The sequence below is a fragment of the Aricia agestis genome, chromosome 9, assembly GCF_905147365.1.
Source record: "Aricia agestis chromosome 9, ilAriAges1.1, whole genome shotgun sequence".
NCBI classification, from domain to species: Eukaryota; Metazoa; Arthropoda; class Insecta; order Lepidoptera; family Lycaenidae; genus Aricia; species Aricia agestis.
This window is the reverse complement of record NC_056414.1, coordinates 13,825,398-13,851,669: the sequence shown is the minus strand read 5'-3', so window position 1 is coordinate 13,851,669 and position 26,272 is coordinate 13,825,398. Positions and strand designations below refer to the sequence as shown.

At 35.1% G+C, this 26,272-nt stretch overlaps 1 protein-coding gene across 1 annotated transcript in view; it reads left to right on the top strand.

The window, feature by feature from the left end:
- Positions 1-26,272, top strand: part of LOC121730480 (atrial natriuretic peptide-converting enzyme-like) — a 92,449-nt gene that overhangs the window by 606 nt on the left and 65,571 nt on the right. The window contains exon 2 of the mRNA XM_042119529.1: positions 16,504-16,548. Within this exon, the coding sequence (XP_041975463.1) occupies positions 16,522-16,548 (27 nt within the window). The 5' untranslated portion in view covers positions 16,504-16,521. The remainder of the gene's footprint in view (positions 1-16,503; positions 16,549-26,272) is intronic.

Here is a 26,272-nt window from a genome sequence, read left to right as displayed (position 1 = left end):
TATTGCATTAATTAATTATATTGCACAAGTAAAATAAGTGTATGTTAGAGATTGAACGACGTTGAAACCAAAAGTCTGTTGTACTTAATTTAGTACCCACGTATTTTAGGTATAATTACAATTAACATTTACATAAAAATCCCTCACACAAGAATGCATAATTACCATCGAAAGGTAATTTAACTTAAATAATAAACGTTAACAAAAATAAAAAAAGATGGATCAAATCGTGGAGAACCAAAATTAGGTAACATTACGATAATAAACTAAACCTATATTATTAAGTTCAGCCGAAACACCGATGAAGCAAATAACAATCAAGTATAAACTCATGACATTTGTGGTTATTGCCCACCATAGGTAATGGTTTAATCCAACGTTTGTGGTTAAAATAATGGTTAAGTTTCGAAACAAGTAATGATGTGCGCCCTCGCGCGTTGAAGTCTTTTGTACGCGTTGCCATCATAGAGGAGGAAATAGAGATTTTAGTTGTTATAAGTAATTATGTATAACTTATAACTAAAATCTGCATCAAAATTGACGTTATTTTATTATAATATATATCAAATAATATTCTCTAATTATGTATACTCATTTAATGTAGTATTAAACATACTACATTAAATGAGTATACATAATCTTTATTTTTTTTTTCATAAAACTCTTTTTTTTTCGATGGGTCTAAGCTTCTGATCTGGTTAAGACCTAGGTAGTTTAATCGGGGCTATAACTAGTCTGTATTCTGTTGCTATGTCGGTAAAACTCTATGGGTGTCTTTTTGTTCGTCTTTGAGTAATTTGAAGATAAAAAAATATAGAATAAAGATTTTTTGCTTCTTTGTAAGACTCTATGGGTGTCTAAGCATGCTTAATGTTTATTATTTTTATAATAACATTGAAATAAAATCATTAACTATTTACCTCTTAACGAGCATTATATTTTTATTGCGTTAGTTCGTAATGATCATGACTTTGCATCACGAGCTTCTGACATTTACGCATACTGTATTAAATCATTTAGTATGAGATCACTCACTTCGTAGTTCAGTGGTAATAGTGATTCTTGGTTATTGGTTCAATAAATTAAAACAGGTTCAAAATTTTTAAGTCTGTGTGTCTATGCGTGGTGCTTCTACTCGCAAATGTTAGTTATTTAACTGGTCACAACGTACAATAATTGGGATGTTGACAAGGACAAAGATTAGTATGTGATGTTTTAAAAAAAAAAGAAATAACGGTAAAAATAATAATTTGTAATATTTCACTTTACTTATTGGAACGAACTTTTTTGTTATATTTGGATAGTCAAGTATTTTTTTAATTTCTGAATATATATTTGTATTCTATTAGCTTCGTCCACACTGTGCCTTTTTTTGTTCATCAAGGGCATGCGTTATAGCGCAGTCAATATCGCACGTGAGGCATGCCCGCTATGACACTTTTCTTTCCAACGCGGGTGGATTTTGACGCATTCAATTATTGAAGCCAAACGAAAGTTGAATAAAAAGATGATGACGAAAATTAAAGATGAAATTGCATAGTGTGGACATAGCTATTCAATAATGTCCCAAGAAACGAAGACTTTATAAATTGTAAAGTAAGCTGTCAAATTATAGCTTTTAACATTCGATTACGAATAAATTATTTTTTGAACTATAGATGACGGAACTCTTTTACACCGAAATTCGTTTATCGCGCGGGAACCGTACATTTTTCCGGGATAAAAAGTATCCTATGTAGTTTCCTGGGACTCAAAGTATCTCCATACCAGATTTCAGCAAAATTGGTCCAGCGGTTTGGGCGTGAAGAGGTAGCAGACAGACTATCGCATTTATAATACTAAGTACATGGATATGGATTGGCCTTACCGCTTATAAAACTAACTTCCGTAACTGTAATTCGGGAGCTATTAAATCGTCATTAAGGATGGACATCCCTTTTCAATTACTTATCATTACTCTACGTTAGAGGTTTCCAAACTTATTTTGTCTACCGCCCACTTTGAAAATAAATTATTTTGTAGCGTCCCTACTTTTTCATCTACTTAAAAAGCACTTATAACTTCAAATTAAATTAATTTATTATTGTGAATTATATAAGCGGAGATTGAACATTGATTCTAAACGAGATTTTTACTAAAACCAATTTTGGTTAGTGTCTTGGTTGGTGTTTGGTTGGTTGGGCCTCTTAGCTAAATGAAAGTACAAATTACCTCCCAAGCCTCTACACAACAGACTCCAGAAAAAATAGGGGCCTTTTTTTCTGGGTTCCACACCGCCCCCCTTTAGGCCTACACTTTGGGAAAGGCTGTTCTACGTCGACAAGTGAACATACTCGTATTGACGTAACAGGTCATTTCCACAGTCCGCACCGTGAACCAGAACGATTAGAAATCGACCGGCGCGTACGGAGTTCTTCGCCTTGATGTTCATGGGCGTACCCAGTTTCTGAGCCAGGGGGGGGCAAATTACCCAGGTTCTGGTGCCAGGGGGGGGGGGGGGGGGCAAATTACTCAGGTTCTGGGCCAGGGGGGGGAAAATCAGATTAGCTAGATGTTTATAAAGAATAAAAAATTAATAATTTTTAGTTGTAAACATATTTTATTGCAAACAAATGGCAAAAATTCGTTTTCTTAATTTTTAATTTTTATAGATAAAAGTACTAGATAATATACTTAGTAGGGACGTCAACATGATCCAGGGGGGGGCAGCTGCCTCCCCCCCCCCTGCCCCCCCCTCAGTACGCCCATGTTGATGTTACTTGTTCATCATCATCGTGATCATCATTGACATGCTTATCACTATCGGAACCGAATGTAGCTATTAAGGTAACTCTCAAATGAGTACCTATACTTGAACTATCATTGTTACATATTGTTTATGATAGCCTAACTCTACCAACGATATTATCGTTGGTAGAGTTAGGCTATCATATATAAAGCATTTGTGCGTAGAGCTACTGCACGTTTTAATAGTTTTTACTCAGGTAGAAATATTGAAGACATTTTTAAAATAAAAACATCCGAGATTTGTAGGCTTTTATCAAATGAGTACTTTTAACTGGAAAAAATGAAAATTATTACATTTATAGTATTATTAGGTTAGGTTTTAGAGAGAGAAAGAGAGTTATAGTTAGGTAGAGAGTTTCAATAAGTAACTTGTGCGTTTTATATAGTTTTATACAGTTATATATAGTCACCTGATGGAAAGCAACTTCCGTCGCCCATGGACACTCGCAGCATAAGAAGAGCTGCATGTGCGTTGCCGGCCTTTTAAGAGGGAATAGGGTAATAGGGGAGGGTAGGGATGGGAAGGTAATAGGGGAGGGTAGGGAAGTGAATAGGGTAGGGGATTGGGCCTCCGGTAAACTCACTCACTCGGCGAAACACAGGGCAAGCGCTGTTTCACGCCGGTTTTCTGTGAGAACGTGGTATTTCTCCGGTCGAACCGGCCCATTCGTGCCGAAGCATGGCTCTCCCATGTATCCCTATTTGTATTAATTATCTCCTATTTGTATTAATTATATGTGAAAATTTTATAATTTAATGTATGTTTCTATAATTTGTATCCTTACTGAAATTTTTGGGAAGCTGTCAGTTTTCTGAATAAAATAAAAAATATAAATGGCTTGTAAACTATTTACTTTTCTCTTTAAAGTTACTGTTTTCTAATTATTTTGATTGTTTCATTATTATTATAAATACTCCTCATATGATTTTATCTAGAATACTTAACGAAATAGTCAATGCGAATTTTTATACAAACACTCTGTCAAGTGACAAAGTTTGATAAATCATAAATATAACCTTCTCAATATTTAGAAATCGTATAAAACAAATTATCGAAAGTCTTGCGTCCACTCCTAGCGACACATTCTAGTGACATTTTGACATTTAAAATATTCACATATTCGAGTGCTTAGTATTTTTCATGTAAATGACGAATGACGATTCTCTCACCGTGGGTCAAGGTCGACACGAAGTGACGCTGATAAAAACCTGACGATTAGATACATAATATTAAAACCAGGTAACATATCTATTATACTACTATAATAACTAGTATTATGTACGGGAATTATTACAACTTTATTGCATGGCAAGCATGAAATTAAAGAGTAAGGGCCTTTTCATACCTTGCGGTTACAAACAAACAAAATAACAAAACAAAGTTATAATACCTTAGGGTGTATTTTTGTTTGTGATTTGTATGGACGAGCCCCTTAGCGTCATTCTTTTGTCGATATAAAACACACACAGTAAAAATATATATATATATATATATATATATATATATATATATATATATATATATATATATATATATATATATATATATATATATATATATATATATATATATATATATTTTTACTGTGTGTGTTTTATATCGACAAAAGAATGACGCTAAGGGGCTCGTCCATACAAATCACAAACAAAAATACACCCTAAGGTATTATAACTTATTTTTATTATATATATATATATATATATATATATATATATATATATATATATATATATATATATATATATATATATATATATATTTCAGACTGGAGTCCATAATATGTGAATAGTTACATTAATTATTATAAACTATGTTAGTAATCCGAAATAAGGTATGATTAAAATATCTACGGGGCCTACCAGCAGCACTGGGCACGTAAACATGAATGTGTACCCAATGGCACTTTTCCACTTATTACCCTAAGAATGGTGTTGGTGCTTGTGCAAACTCGGCTCAACGGCTCGGCTCGGCTTGTATGAACTCTATAAAAAGGCTATAAAAGGTTTGTTACACTTTGTATAGTCATGTAGCGCATTCACACGTACCTGCTTATATTATGTTTTATGCATTTCGCCGCCATATGAAAATTCGTTTAAAAGATCTAAGAATGTTTAGGAATAGGGACAGACAGGAAAACCAATTTTGTCGGGGTAGAGAAAGTTTTCATAGAGGTCAGAGGATGAAGACTTCAGGTCAGAAGATCAGATGAAGTCTTAATTGAAAATTACAATTTTAAGTACAGTTTGGAAGTACCTAGCTAATATACAGTTGTCAGGATCAACGTCACGAATCTGACATTTTAAATGGATACGTTAACGCGAAACAGGCTTAAAATAATTTGTAATGCCGGCTTCATGTTATAATTTTATTAGCAAGACATGCGTGAAATTATGAGTCAGAATGTCAAAGTTTAATATCTAAATAGATAATGAACATTTTGACAACACATTTAAAGCCAGTTTACATTATTTCAATCCAATGACTAAGTCCAGCGCTGGATCGCTATTGGAACGGGTAGGTACTGGAATGCAATTCACTGGAATGCACTAAAATGCTATTTATTGCAGTCCATATTTCCCGTTTACATTAATTACTCCAGAAGCAATCTAACGCCGGATTGGAGTCAGCACCCGATTCAGCTATTTCGCCGCTCCGGGCCAAGTGCGAGTTGGACTCGCGTACGAAGGCCACCGACGCGACACCGCGCCGCTCTCAATTTGCCACCCCTCATTTTTGCCGCCCCGGGCAATTGCCCGGTTTGCCCCCCCCCCCCCCTAGATCGGGTCCTGATTAGAGTAATGTAAACCGGCTATTAAACTAACGTGGGCTGGCGGTTGGAGCGACATGCGATAAGGTTTACTTTTATGAAAATAAAAGGTTTTTGATTTATTTATATATTTCAGTTTGATTTAATGAAAGTTAAATTAAGGTTTACCATTTATGACGTTTAAAAAAACTACTTGCTAGATCTCGTTCAAACCAATTTTCGTTGGCAGTTTTTATAGTAATGTACATTCATAATTATATACCCCTAAAATTTTTAATATATTTTCCATTTTTGAATTAAAACCCTAATGCAGTTCACATGCTACATCTACTTACCAAGTTTCAATAGTATAGCTCTTATTGTTTCGGGGAAAAAGGGCTGTGACATACGGACGGACAGACATGACGAATCTATAAGGGTTCCGTTTTTTGCCATTTGGCTACGAAACCCTAACAAGGAATATATTTTAGTTGTATAATGGCTATTAAATGATAGAGGTCACGAATCATGATCCTTTGTCCGTATCTATCGTCAATACAGAAACGTTAATTATCGTATTAAAATATGTTAAAATATGACGCCACTGACATTGAACATGAGGAAACTTTATTGTGCCAGACTTGATACATAATATAAATACAGTAGGGTAACTAAGCCGTTTTCTTAAAATTAAATTCGCTCAACATTAAGACAAGTTTTACGCGTGCGGTAAATGGCATTGGATTGTTTGCTACTCAGATTTACTTGAATAACAGCTTGATCTGCGCGTGCGCTCAAATCGGGCAGTCAAAAATAAAGGTTGTCTACTGTATATTTTATACTATGCTCGATGCTCGTAAAAAATAATTCATGTACACTTCAGCTAATTATATGTCAATAAAACAACAAGTATATTATTAAAAGCATTTTAGTTGTTTATCGAGGTTTTAATCATAAATGCATTTTGGCCTTGCCAAAAGAGGCGAGAGATTATGTTACCTCAGAAGTCAGAGTTAATTAATAAAGAGATATTTGAAAACACTTTACAAAATATCCACTTACATCCTTATTCCCTAGTAACGTTTTAGCGTTCATATTCGATTTTGAGCAAAGACGAGAGAGATTAAGGGAGATCAATGATCATCAATCTGCATGGCGCGGCCATGCAGATTGTATGTGCGCCGCAGACTCGATCACACAAAAAGTGTGCCGTCTGCGATCTCCCTTAGAAGTATTAAAGTCCACGAAAAAGAACGTCTACGTCTTTTTCATTTTTTTGCCACTTGAGGCAAAATCTACAGTCTTAGTGTTTCCTTTAACGCTTATTAAATTGCGGGAAATATATTTTATATTTAATACTTTAATAACATATAATGTTTATAAAAATTTATTCAATGAAATTTTTGTAAAGTTTGTATCACACCACAATAAATTTATAGTATTAGACTAAACTAAAAATAATTTATTAGCCAAAGTATTCTCTCATAGAAGGTTTAAAGTCACACTAGACACACCTGCGTCCTAGTAACAATAATAATATTCTTAGTGTATAGTTAGGTACTACATAGTTTCTAAGACTATATCCACTATAGTACATGATACCCGCAACTTTATTTGGACAAATTAAGTTTATTACACTCAACTTTAAAATTTCTTCTAAAAATACTTTTGTTTATTCTCGGGGCTCTTTGGAGGAATTCAAATCGGTTTAGGAGATAGTACGTAGGTACGTACGTACGTAGTAGAACAGTTACATAGTAATTAGTATAGTGGTTTAAGCATAAAGGAGTATGGGCACATTTGGGCTATCGGCGACCACTGATGAAATTAGTGTCAAATGAAATTACTGATATTTAGAAACAACATTTGCTTTGGACGTATTCCATTTAGTTTAGAAAATAATTAAATGCGAAATAATGTGATCGCATAGAACAATGTTGCTTAATGATTATTTATTATGTTATTTCATCATTATTTCAAAGTGTCTAATATACAAAGTCTAAATTATAATTAGACTGGCCATAGACGGACCGCAAGTTGCAGTCGGGACCGCCTGCTCCAGAGCCGCCGCGTTGAAATTTGCACCGACCGCTCTGAAAGAACCACTCGAGCGGTCCGTGTATAGCGAATATGAATTGAGTATGAAAACTGCAGATCGCCGTGAGGCTACCGCATTTTGCAGTCGATTTCAGCTGCAAAATGTGGTCCTTCTATGGCCGGCCTTACATACACATAAAATCTAGAATCGCATGTGCAATGATGTATAATTGCAATTTTCGCGCAAACACTAATGTCATTGCACCGCTAATAAATTAATATCTTAATGCCACCCGGCGTAACGTGTTCCGGCCTTAGATAATACGAGATAATGCGCGTATGTTACATAGATTACATCTACTTTCACTCACGGAAAATAAAATTATTGGACCTTGAAATGAACTGTTTTAATTAATGGCGTTTTCTTGTGATACATCCGCAGCCTCTTCTTACGTCAGCTGTAAACAACCACCATTAGATGACTTCATGAATAGAGACTTAAAAATACATTCATTTTACAAATTAATAATATTTATTATTGCCGCAAGCGTAGCTACAATTGCTGGGTCTCTTTTAATTTGAGTACGAGAATGAGAGGCATGGGCGTACCCAGGTTCTGGGCCAGGGGGGGGGCAAATTACCCAGGTTCTGGTGCCAGGGGGGGGGGGCAAATCACCCAGGTTCTGGGCCAGGGGGGGGCAAATCAGATTTTTCATAAGCTAGGTGTTTATAAAGAATAAAAAATTAATAATTTTTAGTTGTAAAAATATTGTATTGCAAACAAATGGCAAAAATTCGTTCTTAATTTTTTAGGCCCCCCCCCCTGCCCCCCCCTCGGTACGCCCATGATGAGAGGTGAGCTGAAACACAAAAGACGTACTTAAATAAATATTGGATTAAAATGTGATTTTTAATAGGATACAAAAAATCTGTGTAATAGACAAAAAAATAAGTAGAAAATACCGATAAGCACCATTAATGTTGTAACCCTACTTAAAGTGGGGATCTAAGCGTGACTTACATCTAAGGAAGTACAAGTACTTAGAAGTTAGACGCGCAATAAATTACCTATTACAATATTCCTCTTAAAATCTATGTTCCCTATTGACCCCGCTTTATGATAAATATGCTGTCTAAATGGTTATATTATACTTAAAGCTCTCTTGGAGCACAATACAAATGGAGTACAGTAACGTAAATAGCGTTTAGTCAAGATGCCTTCAATCCATTTCGACAATGATGTTCGAAAATAGAATGTATGGGATTGAAATTGATGACTAATTTAAAATCAGATTTTTGATTGCCGAAGAAATTGTCAACCAAAAGTTTTACACACCCGAGACGTGATATTGCATTGTTCTGTTCTCTAAAGTTATCTGATATCTTGATTTCGTGTATATAATATGCTTCCAATTTATGCGATCCAGTTTGAAATTGGTCTTCTGTTTATATTTATACTGTGCTCAAAGCTTAGGCACGAGCTTGAGACAAGTGTTTATCAATCCATAGATATCCGTATCTGAAGAGGCTTGACACTTGCTTTGTTAGTCTTCTTTGGCTTTTCCACACTTTTACATTACATAAGCGTCGTTGTAGCAAATACGATATCCATAGCGAATTGTAAAGTGTCGTTTTTGTCGCTGTGTTTCCTACTAGATACAATCAAGTAGAAAGTTAGTCCAAATTAGTATTGAAGTGATAAAGTTTTGTATTTTGTAGTCTACTCACAATAATATTATTATATTAGATAATAAATGAGTAATCACATAATGGAATTCCATTTTTGGCACTTTTATTGCATTAATTATTATTGCATCGCAATCGCCTTATAATATGCATCATTGAAACTTTAAAATGATTATTTTTCCGACCCAAATATCGACCAATAGAATTGCACCATTCGACGTCACGTGGTACAACCTACATGGTATTATACTGATAATTTTTTGAAAATTTTCTCTGGTAGTTGCTATATATAAAAGACAAACACGTCAAACTGACAGGTTGAATTCAATTGTGTCTCATGGTGCAATTATATTGGCCGACATTTGGGACGGAAAAATAATCCCCCGAATACCACACGAGCTTCAAAATTATCTGGCATTTCCCTCAAGGTTCCCTGCAAACAAATAAAGTCGTCAAGTTTTTCAGGAAAAATCACTCGCGCTTCGCGCTCGTGATTTTTTAACCTGAAAAACTTGACTCCTTCATTTGTTTGCAACGAACCTATCGGGAAATATCCGATAATTTTGAAGCTCTTGTGGTATTATAAGTGATTATTAAGTTAAAGTACCATATCAATATTATTATCTTTCTTATGAATGAAAGTAAGATTCAAGAATGAGTATATCTAAATTTATTAAGTTTTATATTACATCCAAATTACCTTATACATTCACCCTGATGTACTTAAAAAACATTTTGCACATACTTTTTAACATCGTTGGAATATGCGAAGGAGCCCCAAAGAAAGATCCTTCGACTAAGCGAAACCCACCATGATTTCAGCTGTCGTACGTGGCTTACCATTGTGCTTGATAAACTTCAATGGCGTGATGCAGTAGACCTACTACGAAACCGTTTTAAGATTCAAACAATCGGAAGAGAATGCCGCGTCCTGCTCTAACAACATCATTTCGCGTTTGTTAGAATAGGACGCGGCATTCTCGTACGATTGTTTGAGTCTCAAAACGGTTTCGTGGTACGGCCCCTGGATTGTAGATACGTCTAATATTATGACGTCACAATGTAATGCGCAAGATCACACACCGAAGGGAACAGGAGATCGGGCGAGGTCGTGGGACCTAGTTGGCGGTGGTCCGATCAATATCATGTGCACTATAGGTCAAACTTTATACCTAATAAGGGTTTTACAGATAGCAAATAACCGAAGAACTAATCCGCTTCCTTGATGTGATAAATTCCTGACTGATCCATACTAATATTAAATGTATATTCTGTACAGTGTGTAACAAAAATAAGTGATAATACTTTAGGATGTGTACGTGTTCCTTTAAGAGAGTTCACTGTGAAAGTAGCAGCGCTGAAAGACGAATTTTTTTTCGCTTTTGTATGGGCAAGCGCCCGAGCGTCACGACTCACGAGTTTCCCCATACAAAAGTGAAAAAAATTTTTGGTCTTTTAGCGCTGCTACTTTCACAGTGAACTCTCTACAAGGAACACGTACACGCCATGAAGATACATATTTGCTTACTGACTAACGCAATGTATCAACATTTCTTTTTGTAATTTTCTTTTTCTCATGTAAGTGACCTGTAAGTCTAAGATAAAAGATCTTTAAACCTAAGCCTAAGCCTATGGAGATATTTTAGAGCCCTGGGACAGGACCGAGGACGCCTGTTTTTATTCTGGATTTTTTTTATGTAATTGTCTGCTGTAATGCTGTAATTCTCTTAAAGAAATTAAATACTTATGTATTTTTGATATTATGTATTTATTTATAATACGTAATACTGATTTCTGCCAATTTCAAAATTAATGAAATATTTATGAAGAATAGATCGGGTATATGTAATAAAGTATTATGGAATAAAGGAATTTTAATACAATGTAATAACTAATAATTATATAATATATACTAGGTAACATTCTGGACGACCCTGCTACTTCAATTATGAATTCAGGAAGAAAATTTTCTTTTGATTGAACCGAAGCACTCTATTAAGCGAAGGTTATTCTTGTAGCTAGTCATTACAATGCTGTTTATTTAATTTAACAAAAGCATATATATTAATTTACATAAATGCATGATAAAATAGCAAGTCAAGTCAAGAAATATTTTTCATTGGACGGTCACATCATAAAAACGTTCAAAACACTACTGTATAATATTCGAATTAAAATAATTCTATGCTATGAACAGGGAACATACAGTTCCAAAAATTTTAGATATTCTGTCATAGAACTCACGATCAAGCTTAAGCTGATACCGGCTTCAAAATAATGAAGATTGAATACAGAAATAGTAGAGGTTTAGGCGAATTGTGAAGGAAGAGAAGTTCATTTGAGAATTTTATTGTTTTTAAGTATCACCATGGAAGTCGGTTTCAATTTTTTGTTAATAATAATTATTATTTCAGAGATTAAAATTAATGAATCAACGTGAATCATTGTTCATCACCATAAAAGTCTTTAGCTTTCAAATGCCTTAATCTGTGAGTTGGTGTTAGTGTGCCGAATACTTTTGCAGGCTCCCACCTGTGCTTCTGAATCATAATGTGTATATGGCGTCTATTGAGTAACAATAATAATGATACATAGTGTAAGCAGTAAAATATTTTGTACTCGAACATATTTTGACATGTTATGTGCGAAATTCTTTTTCGAACTTCGGGCTAGTATTTTAGTAAGTTTTTAAACACTTTTGTGCAAAAATACTTGTCTTCTTACAAAAGTTACGAACATGAGTTATCATTATATTATGACATTTTATTTTATCAGTGTAAAGATGGCTTCGAAATTCGAATACACAAGACTTTACAGATTTTGATGGAACACACAGACAGTAAACCACGGGAAAGAATTTATACGTGGGAGAGCCATGCTTTAGCACGAATGGGCGGGCTCGACCGGAGAAATACCACGTTCTCACAGAAAACCGGCGTGAAACAGCGCTTGCGCTGTGTTTCGCCGAGTGAGTGAGTTTACCGGAGGCCCAATTCCCTTCCCTATCCTCCCCTATTCCCTTCCCTTCCCATCCCTACCCTCCCCTATTACCCTATTCCCTCTTAAAAGGCCAGCAACGCACCTGCAGCTCTTCTGATGCTGCGAGTGTCCATGGCCGACGGAAGTTGCTTTCCATCAGGTGACCCGTTTGCACGTTTGCCCCCTTATTTCATAAAAAAAAAGAATTAATACTTTTAATCCAGGCAATAATTTCCGCTGCTGCAGGATTTCATTATAAACGAGTAGCGACCGAATTCTGATTTAAATATTAAACGTACATATCTAATAGTATATAAGTAGGCTACATAATATTAGGCGTGAATATGTATGTCAATACGGCTTGCGTGTGTCATAAGTAAATCACAATAATATATTGTAGCACTGGATTTAAGCGCTAGGTTACACGTATTACAATGTTTACTGTCACTATCTTTTAGCACAAAGTATCTACACAATAAACATATCTATTAAGTATTATTCTAATGAAGTTATTGTACCGTATGATTTACGTTTTTCGATTGCTAAGCTTATGACCTATTAGGTTAGGTTATGTCAAGTCAATATAAAATATTATACTTAGGGTCAATTCAGACCGCAACGTGACGCGGCGAGGCGAGGCGCGACGCTACATAAATTTGTATGGATTTGACAGATTTCAATTGCGTGACGTCTCTTGCGAATCTGTCAAATCCATACTAATTTAGAAATGCATCTACGCGTCGCGTTGCGGTCTGAAACAACCATTAGGCTTGACGGAACTAAATTTAAAGGTCATCTGCTATTAATTCAATTTATCTGATTGTGATGATGATCTATTTGAGACTCTCTACTTAGTACAATACTAATTAGTGTCTGTTAAGACTTATGTTAACAGACACTAATTAGTAGTGCCTCTGCGTATATGCCAAATAGATAAACACATCACACACACAAAAAACACCCATCTCCTTCTATCGTTGGATAAAAATGAAAGCGTAAATTCTTTACCGAATTTATCGAAATCGTCTGCAACGATGATGATACTGGCAACTCTAATTACAGTTAATTTGGATCCTGAATGGTTGTCATGTTGCAAAGTGAAATCTACGTCTGAAGCGCCATCGCGAGCGTTAGTTGGACAATGCGCGTGTGGCAACCGCCAGAGACGGGTCATAAACATAATTGCAGAGGGACAGCTAGGAACGAATGGTGACAACTTGCAAATGCAGACAATGTACAGTTTGTATTGCGAATCTTCATACAAAAGAGACTGGTTTGTGTGTACGAGACTACCCATAGGGGGGGGCTCAAAGCATTAAATGATTACTTAACTTTAATTTAAAAAGGTTTTTTTATATAAAAATTAAAATATATGGAGTTTAAATCAAAGTCTCTTAAAGTTTGAATGCCGCCGCGCGCCGTTACTGTTGTAGGTGCGTTGCATTTGGGATCTACAGTAGATTTTTTACTCGATACAAAGTCCCTATAAGGCATTAATTTTTTTTTAAATTTTTTTCCTTTTTTCACAGGCACACAGGCATAAAAAACAAAAACGGTCTCCTAACGATAAGTGTTCCATAGCGTTATTTTAGGGTCATCAGCCATGTATCACTTAAAACAAACATATTTTACAAAAGTTCTTACACCCTAAGGATAGGTGATACACAAAAATTAGTGATGTTATCTTAAATTTCACTAATGATATGAACATTTAAAACTTAGCGTTAGGACTTAGGAGGCGTTTGGTAAGGTAAAACAGGCATTAGTAAGGTTTTGTCACAAAAACGCCACGGTATTAGAGCATGCATGCATACGAGTACTTTAATTTGTTGGTGACGTTAGGTAATAATTAGTTATATCCGTGACCTCTGCGGCCGAAAATCGGTCAGCAAAGGTTAGATTAAGTCATATTAGATATACAGTTTGGATTAGCGATTCTAATGTTTGATAAAAATATGCAAAGGAATGTTGCCATTTTATGTGTATCGGATATGCAGTGATTAATGTTACGTATTAATTAAACATATTGTTTCATAATGGGAGATATCGATGCTAATTTAAAAAAATATTCTTATTCAAATACTAAATAGTTTTTCGAAACATTCCTTGGTATTGGTATTTTAAAGTTGGCTAGATGGCATGTTAAAATAAAATCCTACGATCTCAATACATATAAACAGTATTTAATATTATTATTATATCACTCCGTTGCGCCAAAACTCGTTTATTGCGCGGAAACTGTAAGTACTTATATTTTTCCGGGATAAAAAGTATCTTATGTTCTTTCCCGGGACTCAAAGTATCTCCATACCCAGTCAAATCGGTTCAGTGGTTTGGGCGTGAAAAGGCAACAGACAGACAGATGCACTTTCGCATTTATAATATTAGTATGGATACTGTAGAGTCTACAGTATGTTAAAGATGGTCTACTGTTTAGAATCTTCGAGCTTGCACACCCGAATCGGTTCCACGCACACTTAAGCGAGATTTAGAGTATTATGCCCGTTGCAGACGATGCACAGTAGCTTGCGCGAGTACTTGCGGAGGTACTTGCGCCAGCGTTCAAACGTAAAAAGATCACGCGAAGTAGCTTTGTATAGTGCCAGTGCATAGTAGGCAACCATGGACAAGCGTATGGTTTTGAATAAACTTTTTAAGTGCCTAATTCAAGAGCTAAATGGAGTGATAGCAGAGGAACTGATGCAGGAAATACAGAATTTAGAAAAAGGAAAACTGTATAGTTTTGTCTGAATTCCATTTATTCATTTTTAATTCACAAACTTAAAACATTAAGACTCAATAAAACAACCAACTCCCCAACAATCTAGTGGTAGGTTTCTACATCTTTACCAAAACAACAAACAGACTGAACTGGCGCTAGTACTGGCGCTAGTACTGGTCAACGCATGTTCAAACGATGACCAGTGAAGTAGCGCGGGGGTGAAGTAGACGGAGCGGGGGCAAATGAGTCGCACTTGCGCGAGGACCAAAGCGAGTGCTACTAAGCAACTTGCACTCGCACTTTCACTAAGCAAAATGCGTTCACACGATGAAAATATATGCTTAGTATTAGTACTTGCGCAAGCTACTGCGCATCGTCTGCAACGGGCATTATACCCACCAGCTTGTGTTCATTTGCCTATCTAAATAAGAAAATGGGTTTCAAATAGAGAGTTACTAGAAGTCTTTCAGATTAATAATACAGTCTTTCAGATTACACACTTATTGTGATTTTTCGAGTCCATTTGAGTCATTGTATATTGTAGTACTTATTAGCATTCAATATAGGTCAAACTACATGTTTCAATGTTACTTTGAAATCATGAAAGTAGAGTAGATGTACACTTCAAAATAGGCCGGTTATATAAGGAAATTTGAATGCGTTCTTTAAAAAAATTGTTTGAAAGGTTTGCTGTGATTTTTTTTAATACATAATGTTATCTATGGACTCTACGTCTATTAATGATTTTTTGTCTCTTTTATGCTACCACGGAAATTAACTTTGGAAATTTTTTAATCTAGTTTTAGTCTATCACCACAGGATTTTTTTTACAACAAAGGTCTCAGCTAGACTATCTTAACTCATGGGAACTATTGGTTTATATTTTTTCTTTCTTCCAACTCAACTTACACCTCAAACAAAGCTCTCCCAGGTAGTATAATTAAAAACATATAAAGCCTACAGTGTCGGTATAATTATGTAGAGAGCCCGACCTCGCTACTGAATTTCTCTCATCGGATATCAATTATCTCGGCTCTCACCGTCACTGTCACCGTAATCCTGTCATCAACATGTCCCCTGTCCATTGTGACCGCTTGTTTACAAAGGTACGCACACCTTATGAGCGCAGCAGAGCGGGCTGCGTTTTCCTGACGTTTTTGACGACGACTCTACAGGTATTTTCTTTACTAAAAGGATTTCTGCTGTTCTTTTTGCAGCATATTAAAACTAAGAATTTGTGTTTTTTTTAATCCGGCATTTGGTCTATGTTTTATAAAACTCGTATGAAAAATGCGGCCCACCCCGACACAATGTGTGCCTAGCTTTAATTGAAATTCTTCCTTTCAATAAACACGTTCGCCGCATTGGTCACACGATGAATTATGTATTATGTAACAATTAACGTTTCAGTGTTTTTTTCTACACTATATTATGATTATTTTGATGTATGCACAATGTTGTAATTGCACTGTAATTTTAGATGGCTTCAAGAAGCTTATATTAATTATCGATTAGACTTCTGACTAATAATGTTTTTTTTTTCAGGTATATCAACGTCACACTATGGAGAAAGACAAAATCATATTTAAGGTATCGACGTTCTTTCATATTAACAAAACTAATTATTATTAATGCTCTACGAGTATATACCTAACTTCTATTTTGTTTTTTACCGTTATAGGCGCTATGTTTCCCAAATTTACCGTTATATAACAAGTTTAATTTCTCCGCGATTAAGACCTTAGGATGCTGCTCAGGACACTCACCTTTAATAACCATAAAATTTTAATAAATTAACATCCAAGTTGTTAAGCAAATTCTTTTTGCACGCACACTTTTAAAGCTTCAGACAATAAAATATGTATGGCGTGCTAACCTTCTTTTTAAGTTTTTAATCACAAAAAGACGCTTTACGTAGTAAACTATTCCTAAAATACTAGGTAACAAATAATAACCTAGAAATACCTCTTAAATGGTCCTGTAAGCCGTGTTGCGACCAGCTTTTCGTAAAGTTTTTTTTTTAATATTTCGCGTAGCCAAGTAAGTTTTCACGCAGCAAAATCATTATAAACCATTTATAAACCAACCTATAAAGAAAATTCAGGATTTGTCTTTGCTCTGAGCATGCACAGAAAAATATTATGCTCTTATCCGAAAACATTAATTTAATACCTACAGTCGAAATAATCTTCTTAATGTAGGTGTCGAGTGGGAAGTGACACTGAAACTGCATACGACCATATTGTTTTATGATTCATATGATTTGTATTAATTGTTAACATTACATCAAAGTCCTTACATAAAAGGTGCATAAAATACAATGAAGAGTTTAAAACGTGGGATTATTATGGCTGAGTATCTGGGGGCACGGTGGTGCCCCCGCCAAGTCGAGCAAAACAGCGGCACGGGTGTACCATCCTTTTCTCGAATATAGGTATGTAAGAATCGTTAATTTGTGATAGTACCTACCAAATAATATACCATGATAATAAAATAATATGTAATTAGATGTACACTATTACATGTTACATCAAGCAATTATTAATATTATTTAAATTTCACGAGAATGTTCCTACTGGCCCCACAGGACAGGCTATGCCTAGTGTGGGGATTTGTCTTAATTTGAAGTTGTATAATATTGTATTTTTCTGGAAATAAATTATTTGTATTTTAATAATTGCTTGATGTCATAATTTTATGCGGCTTCTTCACGCTGGCTTACAAATCACAATAGACCAGCATACGCTATTACGGACGAGTAAGTAGCATATTATTATTCGTTTATGATTGCCTAAGATTGATAGCTTTGCAATCATGGTTATCCAACGTGAAGAGGAGCTTTTAGTTAAGATAAGAGGTACCCTACCGACATTATCAAGTCTCCGTTAAAACTATCTTAAACTACGCATATAGTAAAAAATCCGACCAAAATTCGACATGCACACATAATTTCAGAATATTGACAGAAACGTCGAAGAAAATATTTTTGTTTACTGTCTATGCTGGTGCTACCTCTAAAGTCTAGCATGAAAAGTGAAAACATTGCAGTAATATATTAATTCCTATTGACACTTAATTAATAGAAAAGGCTAAGAGAATGCCGTGCGATGTCCTTTTCTAGAATACGTGTTTAACAATATTATTATTGCCTACTATCCTGAGTTTTTCTTTGTAAAGTAAATCTTCTAGTCTTAGATAAATGATTGGTCTCGCGCGCGCGCTCGACTAGATACCGCGCTGTATAGAAAACACAGATTCCCGAATGCGGCACCTCAATATTGTAGTGTGTGTAAAACAATGCACAAATATTGTTGTGTGCGTAGATAATCGGGTTGCCAGATACGTGACTGGTGCCCAATGGGGGATCAATGGAGAAAAATTAGTCGCTGTGGTCTTGTAATTTATTATTATTGTATAGTAAGTGCTGATTTTTCAATCACCAGATAAACTTTACCATTGGAATAAAGTCCATTCGAAAAGAATGCGATAAAATAACAACGTTGTTTAGGTCAACGAAATATAATGGGTACAGTATTGATGAGAAAACAATACAAAAACAATGGTAGGAAGTTTAACGAAAGTTAAGAATGAGTCATAAAAAAGCAAATATTAAATTTGTTTTCTCATTTGTTACTGTATTGTGTACTTACATAAAATATAAACTGTATTTAAGATTTTTATTATAATATGATACTCATAATTCATTTTTATTAATACACATTCATGATCCAGGAACTTTGAAAACTTTTTGTTCCGTTGGCGGGATTCGAACCAGCTACCCTAGCTAGAGATTTTAATGCGCTCATCCACTCAGCCACTATGTATATATAAAAAAATAAGATATAATAAATAAATAAATAAAAATCACAATCTCAGAAAAATTTGGGAATTTTTAGTTTATGGTAATTGGCAACACTGAACATCAAGCGGTACTCCGATCCGAATTTTCAGGTTTATATTATTTTTCTGTGTTTATGACGATTTATATAATATTTACTGATGGTATGTGATGCCAGTACCTTTCTTGTTTCTTGTAGTGTTATTATTGCATAGTCTCACTACGCAAACTGGCATTTTGCTACGGACGTAACTTAAAATTTCGAAAATTATCGACACATCTACCTCACCCGAAGCTTGCAGCGCGACTGACGCGCTTACGCCTTATCAGGCGTATGATTTGTTGCCGCATTTTTCAAGTACTCCGACGGTATCTAGTCGTAGCGCGAGCACGAGACCAATCATTCATCTAAGCTTCTAGTTCTATATTTGAAATTGGGGCTATTTAACATATATACCGCGAAATAGCCTTAATTTTATAACCAAATCCGCTCATATATCAAAGTTGGTCAGAAGTCAGTAGCGCCAACATTGAACTACTGACACGACTTAGATATTATCTGGCGACCACATTTGTCATAGAAATTCGTATTGTCATTGCGATAACGGATCAGGGTTCTTAGTCAATTTTATTCGATAATTTCATAGCGAATCGATAAAATAAAAATGTGTAAAAGACATAACACGTCGGTTAAGCGCTTGCGGTACCTTGTGTCGAATCTTATACTTAACTTTGCTGTTAAAATCATTGAATGCAGTTTGTCTAAGTATGCTTAGCAACATTCGACAGCAAGGCCTTGGAACAATCGCATAGGAAAAGTTTCGACTAAAAATGGTCCGTTCCCACAATACCGAATGTTTATTTCTCAACCAGTTTTAGAATAGGCTTTATAAAGGCATACACTTTTTCAATAAACGACAAAGCAGAATGAAATGCGCAATACAAAAGCTAGAATTCAGCTCTCGAGTTTAAACCAGTGGTTCTCAACCCTTCGTTATTTTGTTCAAAATTAACGATCGAATAGTGGATACGTTTTTACGAATTTCACAACTATTTTTAACAAAAACTATTTAAGTAATTAATTTAACTTCACGCGGTCCACTGATAAAGTTCTTGGCCGCAGGTTGAGTGTAGCTGGTCTAAACTAATGAGGTCTTAAATCCATTCAAGTAATACCAAGATCAAATCGTGCATAGATCATAATTATGTAAATATGATGTGGTCGTACATTCCATTTATTGACTAAATTGATGTTTGGTTCTGTTGTTTTTTGGTTTTTATTGATGTTAGTAATTTAATATTGAGTCATTAGGTTGCAGTTAAGCTTGCAGTTTTGTAATGATGTTGCTAAATTTTAATGTCAAAGACATTAGGATTTTATAAACTCTGAACATGTTTTGAGGCAGCCATAAAAAGAGATTGCGGCAACTTGCGCTGTACCTACTTAAACACAATATACAGGGTTAGGACTCTGGATACAGCCGAACAAAAGCCTAGTAGTTGTATCATGTATGTAATCCCAAAAATTCCGGCTATCCTTCCACAATCTAGGTACATAATACAGGGTTGTAACTTGTATCATGTATCCTCCATCCTTTTTCTTATATTGGGCCAAACTAATGGTTTGTACAGGTATTAAGTTTGACAGTCCTAGGTAAATCCTCAGAATACGAGTATGAGGGTCTTACGGAGACCACACACATACTATGATACACAACGACGCGTTAGAACTTACTGCGATGCCAAATCATTTCAGATGCTAGATTTGATTATGCTATAACTCTTAAAAAGTTATAGCATAATCAAATCTAGCGTGGTCTACGGTTATAAAATATAATATGTTGTTTAAATACTCGAATAAGACAAGAATTATATAGTACGTTGCATTTTCTTTGCTTTGTTTTATTAAAAATATTTATCTTTAAATTGTATTCATTATCATAGTTATAATAGCTAATGCTAATGACAAATAAGGCATATTAAATATGCACGGCATACACATATAGTTTCGTCAAGGCCTGGGAGAAGTCGTGTTTTTGTGGCATTCCACGCGTGCCACTCATTATTCATTGGCCAGTGGTCACAACTCACACGGAGGCCACTTGTGATAAAGCTACATCATTAGTAACATAATAGAGACTAACAGGTCCAGAGCCTTTAGCCACGTTATCTTCACCGTTTAGGACGATGTACTGTTTAGACTTTAGAAGTATCGAAAGCATAAGTAGCATAATTGACAATCAAGAGCCTATTTTATTATTGAACTTGCCGATAACTATTAAAATATGCATTTTCTATAAAAAAGTGCCGAAATATGAAAATGCATATATTCCGATGTAAGATGACTAGTAATGATGTGATGTATCCCATTAGCGGTTAATGGCTGCGAGGCGGTTTCTTGTAACCCCGTGATGGTGATCGCAGGTTCGATGTCACGGCTGACAGGTCAAGGACCGCTGTGGGCTTTTGGACACTTTAGTAGTGATGAAGAAAGAAGTAGGTACCTAACCTTAAGAGAGGCAAGTTATAGTTCAATGGCTAAATTATATCTTCCTATCGGGCGACTGAAGGTCTTTACTTACCATAGATAGTATTATCTAAACATTAAAGTAGGCTCTTACATTTTCATCATAAAATCTTCTATAGTCGACTGTATATATTTGTTTTACTGTGATACATAAAATCCGGTTTCGTCTGATTTTAGAACTTATCCAAAAAATTCTGATAAAGTCTCAAAGATACTTTTTTCTTGCTTTAAACAGAAAAGTTGTTTATACGTTATGTAGGGTATTAAAAATTCACGTTGGCCAATTCTTAAACCTAGCAATGAGGGCCGCAAAAATTTGATCAAAACTGGTACCGCTGTTTCGGAGAAGTTTGGTAACAAACAGCGCGACAAAACAATTTTATATATATATTTTTTTTATTTAATAATTTATGTACACAAAACTGTTTACAGTGCAAGACTACATTTTAGTACAAAGTTATTACTTATTCCGATTAGAATCTCTCTGTAGACCTGTTACAGGAAATTTAGAAAACGGGTAAAAATAATCAGTGCAAACAACAATTGAGTTCTATATAAAATACTTAATTAATTATTTATAAAATAATAATTTTTAGATTAGATAAAGGTACTATAATTTACGCACGTGAGGCGTGCAACTGTATATTAACTATTAAGTAAGTGATCTTTAGCGAGGGCAAGTGATGACATGATTAGAACTCTTAATCAAGGCAAGCTCATTTAGCTTATAGCCGTCAATCACGACATCGCAACAGCTTCAATTCAATTTGTAGCTTAAGGTGGCCATACACGGAGCAATTATCGTAACGATTTATCTCCTCGATGTTAAAATCGAACGACAAATTCTACGTGTGTAGCAATATCGCAAACGATTTTACGTTCAAAAGATCGATTGGACGATTTTCTTGACGATCGATCGAAACGACAAATTGTCCCGTGTATGGGCACCTTTAAACGTGCTCTTAAAATTATATGCTTGTAGTAGTAATACTTACTCAATAATAATTAATCAGTGCTAATCTAAAAGTGCCCATACACGGGACAATTTGTCGTTTCGATCGATCGTCAAGAAAATCGTCCAATCGATCTTTTGAACGTAAAATCGTTTGCGATATTGCTACACACGTACAATTTGTTGTTCGATTTTAACATCGAGGAGATAAATCGTTACGATAATTGTCCCGTGTATGGCAACCTTTAGGACGCTCCCCATACGGGGATGCCGTAATTTACCGTTTACGTATGATTATTTTAATATGTAAATTTTAAATGCATTTTAAGGTATTATTCAAAATCACAAACACCATCTTCATCTTAAGTAAGATAAGCCGACCTTGCATCCATAAAAAAGTAACATCACTAATATATTTACGACACGTCTGTCGGTGATTATCAGGTTTTATAGTTTGAAATATAGCGATCCATACATTTATTGCAACGGTGACTTAATATTAAGAGAAAAACGCTTGCAGGTATGTATGCCAACCAAATTCATAACAAGCAGTTTAGTTGGTTGTTATTCAGTTCGCAGAGTCTGAAATCTGGATACATACTCATTAGTCATTACTCAATAGTCAATACTCTTAAGTCTTTAAAGTCATAACCACAATATCATCATATCATCATCAGGCATCCTATTATCGAGAATAAGAAAGAAAGAAGAAAAAAGGACGAAAATACGGCATGGCAGTGCTTTTCCAAAAAAAGGAAAGGGTCACCCCCTTTTCTTTTTTTTTGGCAAAGCACTCTGCAGGTTTTGACAGCGGCAACATTATTGGCACAATTTATTCATAAGATTTTTATTTGAAAATACTATGAATGCCAATAACAGGATTTTCTGTACGAGTAGTATGACCTCTTAAAGTTTGTAAAGTAAATAATTGGGCATTTTATCTTAACTTGTAAAGTCATTCAAAAGTACTATCGTCTATTCAACAGGTACTAAAATATTAATTGTTGTGCCTGTCGCATTGTATTTTAATTAGTACAGCCATTGTATTCTGCCTACTCGATATTGCCAAGGCCAATATTGTCACGATGGCATCCCGACCTGCCTCATGACATGTTGTGCCCCGCGGTTTCGTACGCTGGGAATAGGCGTTTGACACCTAGGCAATGAATTGACACCTTGACACTTGCAGCGCAGCTTCATCGTCATTCGTCATCAGTCATCACTTATCATTATCATCTATAGCGAGCGCAGATGTAGCGAGTGTATATTCTAGATATTATGTACCACATAAGAATGTGTAACTTTTAGGTCATATTAAAGCGAGCAATTACGTGACCCCGTTTCATTTTATTAAAATAAGAGATAAGAGATGACGCCCGCAGCTCCCTTGCACCAAAATTTGTTTATCGCACAGGAACCGTACATTTTTCCGGGATAAAAAGTATCTTATGTCCTTTCCCGAGACTCAAAGTATTTCCACACCAAATTACAGCAAAATCGGGTTAGTGGTTTGGGCATGAAGAGGTAACGGACAGTCGACAGACAGACACATTTTTGAATTTATAATATTAGTATGGATTCTGCCCAATTCTCACTTCTTTGGTATGTAGTATATTATAAGATTTAGAGAAAAAAAAATCTAGATCTCAGAAAAAAACATTAATATTTTCAGATCACTGATTTGAATAACATAGATGCAGTACCTTCTTCCGCATAACTGTCCTGCACGTCGTTCACCATCGGATTAACTTGTCAAGGTTCATTTCATCACGGTCTTGTTATAGTTTAGATCGAGTTTTATTGAACGATAGATATTGGCCGATACGCTGGGACGAAATTTATTGGTCTAATAAATTATAAGCAAAAAACTTTTTAAAACAAAAGCTTTTATTTAAATACTCTAAAAAGAAGAAAATAAACCCCTTAAAAATTCTAACTATTAAGTTATAACCTCAATATATTATACAATTCGCATGATAATAAAAGCTTGTCGCGAGACTTAACAATCTGTCAATATTTAATTACTTTAATAAAATAAAAAATATAATATCAGTTTACTCAGTTAAACGACACTCGTGTCGTGTCGTATGAGCTCTTTCATTTGATACCCATATCGCAGAAATGCATTAAAAATAACTATACCTCTATCTTGCATGAGCCGCCATATTGGATGTAGTATGACATTTCGTTTCGTTTTCGGGTTACTCTCAAAAAGCCCTTTCATTTAATATCCATATTGTAGAACTGCATAAAAATTAACAATTTCGCCATCTTGGATGGTCGGCCATATTGGATTTAGAGTGATGTAACATACAATATCATGCATTGTCATCCAAACTAAACGTGCATGCAAAATTTCAGCTCGATCGGTTAAATATATATACTTTAAAAATTGAGTTCCAAAATTTCACCCGAACATACATACTTACATACATACAGAGCAAGTTAAATAAAAGCTTTTAAAAACGTACTTTTTCAGGGATAGATATAAACTATTCTTTGTCCTTTAGCCAGGCTCGAAGTTACCACAACCAAAAAATCGGTTAAGCGATTGAGGCTTGAAGAGATAACAAATAGACAGACATACTTTCTATCTTTTTATATTCAGTGAAGTTTAAAGTTATTTACTCCACTTTAAAATTACTCTCCGTTTACGCTAATCTATCTTGTCTTTGATTTGACAGACGAAGACTGCTACATTGATAAATGCAAATGTAGAGTTTGATAAGGTTCAGTCGACTGGAAGAGTCGACTGAACCTTATCAAACGGCATCATGAAAATCAGCATAGATATCGTTATTCAGGAAATAAAATAACGTATTGAATGCCAAGTGGTCTGATTCCAACTCAGGTCAATAGAAAGGGCATCTCAGTCCCATACAACGAAGAAATCTTTAAAACACAAATGCCACGGCCGCAAACCAAATGCGTTTGGATCGTTAAACAAAGACTTCAAAAAATTTTAATAATAAAATCGTGACGTGATTTCGATCGCGTCTCGGTAAAAACCGCATACAAATTATGATTTCGCTGAAGTAATCATCATGTTATTCAATATCGTATCAGTGTTTTTTGGTCGAAATTGAAACATGTGATTATTAGGCCGCACACGGTGTAGGGTTCTGTAGATTTTTTTGGACGTTTTTACTATAAATGCTACAGGTCAGTGTACTCTATTTCACGTTGGATCAGGATGCGTAACCACTGCTGTCATCTACTCTGGATGCATAATTACCATGCACGTAAAGTCAATCATGGACAATCAGAGGCGATTATCTTTGTAACCCATCATGAGCCAAAGTAGAGCAAATGTATTAGATTCTGCTATAATATCACAAAATCAACACCATACTATACTGTACTCGGTGAAATGGCGGTAGCGGTCATTGACTCCCTGTCAAAAACTTGTCACTATATAAACCGCGATTGACAATGAAGTGTTGTTGTCAATCGCTGCTTTGTATAGAAAATGACAAGTTTTTGACAGGGAGTCAATGACCGCTACTGCCATGTTTTGCCGAGTACAGTATATCTCAATATACCTACAGTATTTTATGCTATATCATCATGAAAAAGAATCTCATTTAAATAATACTAGGTGCAATGCAGTTACATATCACATTGCACAGTCTTTCTCTTTACGTTCCGAACGTAACAAATAATGATCCCAAATGATACACGACTTCCGCAAACAATTGTTCGTCCTCTCGCTGATATGTGACGTAACCTTAAGATGCTACACTCATAACGGAGCCTTAAATTGCTATTTAATTAAGATTGGGCTACTCAGCTCTTTTCCCTTTTTCTTCGTATAAACTTTCTTGGTAATATGATCTATATAGACATACGTATATTTATACTATAGACATATTGGCGCGATCGACATCAAATATCCGTATTCTTGCTGGCGCAAGCATAGTTCGTCCATCAGAGCTAGTACTTAGTATTAGCTCTGATGGACGGAGGATGGAAGGTTAGAGATGATTCATTTTATCTA